The 4,265-nt window shown below is 63.0% G+C and overlaps 1 protein-coding gene across 2 annotated transcripts in view; it reads left to right on the plus strand.

Annotated features, from left to right (window-relative positions):
- Positions 1–4,265, plus strand: part of CIZ1 (CDKN1A interacting zinc finger protein 1) — a 15,096-nt gene that overhangs the window by 8,152 nt on the left and 2,679 nt on the right. For both annotated transcript variants that reach the window (XM_015567044.1, XM_015567045.1), the window contains exons 7-13: positions 279–480; positions 739–860; positions 1,520–1,717; positions 2,457–2,581; positions 3,249–3,336; positions 3,778–3,891; positions 4,093–4,239. In XM_015567044.1, the coding sequence (XP_015422530.1) occupies positions 279–480; positions 739–860; positions 1,520–1,717; positions 2,457–2,581; positions 3,249–3,336; positions 3,778–3,891; positions 4,093–4,239 (996 nt within the window). The remainder of the gene's footprint in view (positions 1–278; positions 481–738; positions 861–1,519; positions 1,718–2,456; positions 2,582–3,248; positions 3,337–3,777; positions 3,892–4,092; positions 4,240–4,265) is intronic.

The raw sequence follows: 4,265 nt of genomic DNA on the forward strand, positions 1-4,265 counted from the left end.
ACAGCGCCGAGACGCAGACACCCGAGCTGCTGCCTGAGCCACTGGAAGCCCGAGTGCGGCCACGATCCCAGCCACGGGTCCTGCAGATCCAGGCCCAGGTGCAGCCGCCGCGGCAGAAGCAGGCACAGACACAGACCTCCCCAGAGCACTTACTGCCGCAGCGGGCACAGCCGGAGGCACAGCCGCCGACGCAGGCGCAGCTACAGGCACATGTGCAGCCCCCAAGGCAGGTGCAGCCGACGCTGCAGGAGCAGGCACAGACCCAGACATGTCCACAGGTCCAAGCAGGAACACAGCCGAGGGCCCAGCCAGGGGAGTGGCCACCAGAGCAACCTCCGGTGCAGTTGCCAGTGCAGCCACCGGACCCGACCCAGGGGCAGCCTGCGATGCAGCCACAAGTGCCGGCATCAGAGCAAGCACCAGTTCCGGCTGATTCCCCTCTGCAGGAGGCACCGCCCAGTGCAGTAGAAGCTGAAGCAGGTAGGTGAGCGCTGGCTCCCAGCCGGCCCGGTGCTGGGACAGCTCTGTCCAGACCGCTCTGTCCTCCCCTGACACTGCCCAGCTCTGACCGGGCGCTGCCTGGGACCAAGGGTTGGACCCAGAACCAGGGTTTGGGGCCATTCACACCAGAGTCTTAAAGGCCTTGGCTGTGAGCACAGAAGGTGGCCCTTGGGCCCAGGTCCCTCTGGGTCCGGTGGGAGGTGGGCCCTGGGAAACGGAGCCCATGTGTCGTTCCAGGCCTGGAGGAGGCCTCCCCGGAGCCGGCGGCGGCCCAGGTCAGCATGGAGGAGAGCCAGGAGGAGCTGACCGGTGGCCTAGATGTGGGAGAATGTGAGAAAAGAGCAAGAGAGATGCTCAGGGTGGGTAGAGCTGCTGATGTGGCAGCGTGAGGACCTCAGTGCCCAGCGGTGGGAGGGCCTCTCTCTATCCCAGGCCCCCTCGGGGCCCCCTCATGTTTCCCCGCCTGGGACATGTGCCTGCAGCCTGGGCTTGTGGGCGGAGCGAGTGGGTTTGACTGGTTCGTCAAACTCTTCTTGCTTTCGAGCTGCCTTCACACGCGCCCTGGCTCTGAAGATCTGATGCTACTTTGGGGACAGGAGTCCCTTCCAGCCGGCTCATCCCCAAACTGGAGCGTCTAGTCCCCTCCCATGAGTAACGCTGCTCTTGAGAGAGAGTGGAGTGTCAGCCCATGCCAGGGGTTCGGGGCCCAGCTCTGCTGCCCAGTGGATTGTGGCCAAGCCCATTCCCTCCTTTGTGTCTCACTTTCTCCCTGTCATGTGTATGAGGAGGGGGTGGACCTGGCTTTAGATTTAGGGGGGCCTGGCTTTGAATCCTGCCTGCAGTGCTTCCCAGCTGGGTGAGCTTGGACAATCCTCGAACAGCTTAGAGCCTCAGTTCCCCCATCTGTAAAGGGGGCCGTCGGAGGCCCGATGAGACCACGCTCAGAGGTCTTTAGCACTAGGGCTGGTCCGCCATGCGTGTCCAGCTGGCAGTAGCTCTGCTCCTGCTCCTGGCGCAGGTGTGGGGTGCCGGGGGCTCCCTGAAGGTCACCATCCTGCAGAGCAGTGACAGCCGGGCCTTTAGCACTGATTCCCTCGCACCCGGGCCACCTTCCAGTGACTCCGCCTCCGCCACCCCTGCCACCGCCAGCGTGCCCTCCAAGCAGGCGCTGCAGTTCTTCTGCTACATCTGCAGGGCCGGCTGCTGCAGCCAGCAGGTACTGCCACCCTGCCCTGGGCAGTGGGTCGGTCAGGGGAGGGCCTGTGTGGGGTGTCCGGCCCGCCCGGTCCACGGCTGCCTGCGTGGCCACATGGGGCCCCCTGAGCCCCGGTTCCTGGCAGCTGAGCATCGCTCAGAGCACATGTTCTGAGCAGCCACGGAGACAGGCTTTTACAGTCAGGCAGAGCTGGTTTGAACCGGCCCTGCCCAGCCCTGCGGACCTCGGGAGGGAATTCACCTTTGTGCCTCAGTTTCCCCATGCGTCAGATGAAGAATCATGTAGAACCCACCACATCAGGTAGTTCTGAGGATTCAGTGACTCGACATTGAAGTCATGAGCCCCAGACCCGGCCCGGAGCGAGCATAGCATTCATAACAGCATTAGACTCGCATTGCCACCCCGGGGGCTGTAGTCACCCCGCCGGCTGTAGTCACCCCGCCACTCTGTGCCTGGCGGAGCGGAGCCGGGGGACCTGAGAGCTCCTCAGACTGCTCCTAGTCTTTGAGGCTCACACAGGCTCCAGGAGGAGCGGAGGCTCTGGCTGCGGTGTGCTCGCTCTGTGCCTCAGTTTACCATCCTTCTGTGGCCCACACAGGGCTGCTGTAAGAGAAATGGCCTCTCAGTGGTGTTGGGGCGGCCATGAAAGCCAAGGTTGGAGGCCTCCTCCCTCGGCCCAGCCCTGACCGCCTTCCGGGGCTCAGTCCTCATGCCCCTCCCTCCCTCCCTCCTGTCGTAGGAATTCCAGGACCACATGTTGGGGGCCCAGCACCAGCAGCGGCTCGGGGAGATCGAGCACATGAGCCAAGCCTGCCTCCTGTCCCTGCTGCCCGTGCCCCGGGATGTCCTGGAGAGACAGGACGAGTGAGTGCGGGATCTCGGAGGCCCTGTGTGGGGGCTGGGCAGTCTCCCAGGCCAGGCCAGGCTGAGACGGGCCCTGATTCTACCATCTGCAAGGTCTGCCTTTGTGTTAGGCATTGCCCTCCCCCAGAGGCCTCTTCACACCATTCACTGTCTGACCTTGGACCTCAGTTTTCCTTGTCTGTAAAATGTCCTCGTAAGGGGTGTAAGGCAGGAACTCATGAACTAAACCCTTTCTCAGGGCTCCATCCGGGCAGGAACACGTGACCGTCCACCTGGGAAGGACGTGGGCTGTGGGGCTGCTCCCTGGCGCATGTGCCGACCCTGCCTGCCACAGGGGCATGGTGGTGAGGGGCAAGGGCAGCTCTGGGAACCACGGGGCATTAAACTGAAGGATAAAGAAAGGTTTCCAAGGCCAGTTATCCTTGGTGCTGTCACTGTCCTGGCGACCCTCTGGCATCCCGGATGCTTCTAAATCTCATTTCTCCCCCAACTCTCCTTGTTCATATTCTTACTTGAGTATTCTTCCAGGTGAAGTTCCAAACCCTTTTGTTAAGTTTCCCAAAGAGCTCCTGTTGGAATGGCCCTGCGTTTACAGAGCATGTGGGAGAGCAACGTCTTTCCGGGAACGCGGAGTCACACTGCCCTTGTTTTGCTTGTCACCATTCAGAGAGCCGCCTCTGAGGCGCTGGTGCCACACCTGCCGGGCCTACTACACGGGGGACCTGATCCAGCACCGCAGGACGCAGGACCACAAGGTGCGAGGCCACACGCTGCCACGGCCCTGGATGTGCTGTCTCCAGGCCGAGGGCCGGGAGGGAAGGAGTCCAGGCTGGAACGGAAGTCCGTGTCAGTCTGTCTCTGTGTGGCCGTCACACGGAAGTGCGGCTTCTCAACACACCAGCGCGTTTCTTCTTTGGGCTTCAGTTTCCCCATTTGTCCGGCGTGGGCCAGGCAGCATCTCGCCCTGCCGTTGAGCCGTGGGGCTCGGGGGGCTCCTCCCAGCGCGTGTGCTCTCTCCTGTCTCCTCTCTGTGGCCATCGGCCATCCCATCTCGGAGCCAATGGCACAGGGAAGGGACGTGCTTGCCCGTGCGCTGGCACAGGGCCCGAGATCGCAGATGTGGTGGCCGGCAGGAGGGAGGCGAGGGCACGCCGACACTGCCCGCCACCCCCTTGGTCTGCCCTCCTTCCCCCCAGATGGCCAAACAGTCCCTGCGACCTTTCTGCACCGTTTGCAACCGCTACTTCAGGACCCCCCGCAAGTTTGTGGAGCACGTGAAGTCCCAGGGGCACAAGGACAAAGCCAAGGAGGTAGCCCCGCTCCCTCGGGGACAGGCTCGGGGAGGTGCAGAGTCTTGGCCAAGGCCGCACAGCAAGTTGGGATTTATCCCAGCCCGAACTCATAGCAGGTCCAGGGCGATTGGGAGACCGGGTGTGCGTGTGGGGGGAGGATGGGGGGTGGCACCTTGGCCACCCAGAGCTGGCCTGAGCCCTGACCCACTTCCTGGGCAGATGAAGATGTTCGAGAAGGAGATAGCTGGCCAAGATGAGGACCACTTCATCACGGTGGACGCCGTGGGCTGCTTTGAGGACGATGAAGACGAGGAGGAGGAGGAGAATGAGGAAGAGATGGAGGTTGAGGAGGAACTCTGCAAGCAGGTGCTTGGGGGGGGGGGGGGGGGGGG

This window comes from Myotis davidii, unplaced genomic scaffold (assembly GCF_000327345.1).
Source record: "Myotis davidii unplaced genomic scaffold, ASM32734v1 scaffold142, whole genome shotgun sequence".
NCBI classification, from domain to species: Eukaryota; Metazoa; Chordata; class Mammalia; order Chiroptera; family Vespertilionidae; genus Myotis; species Myotis davidii.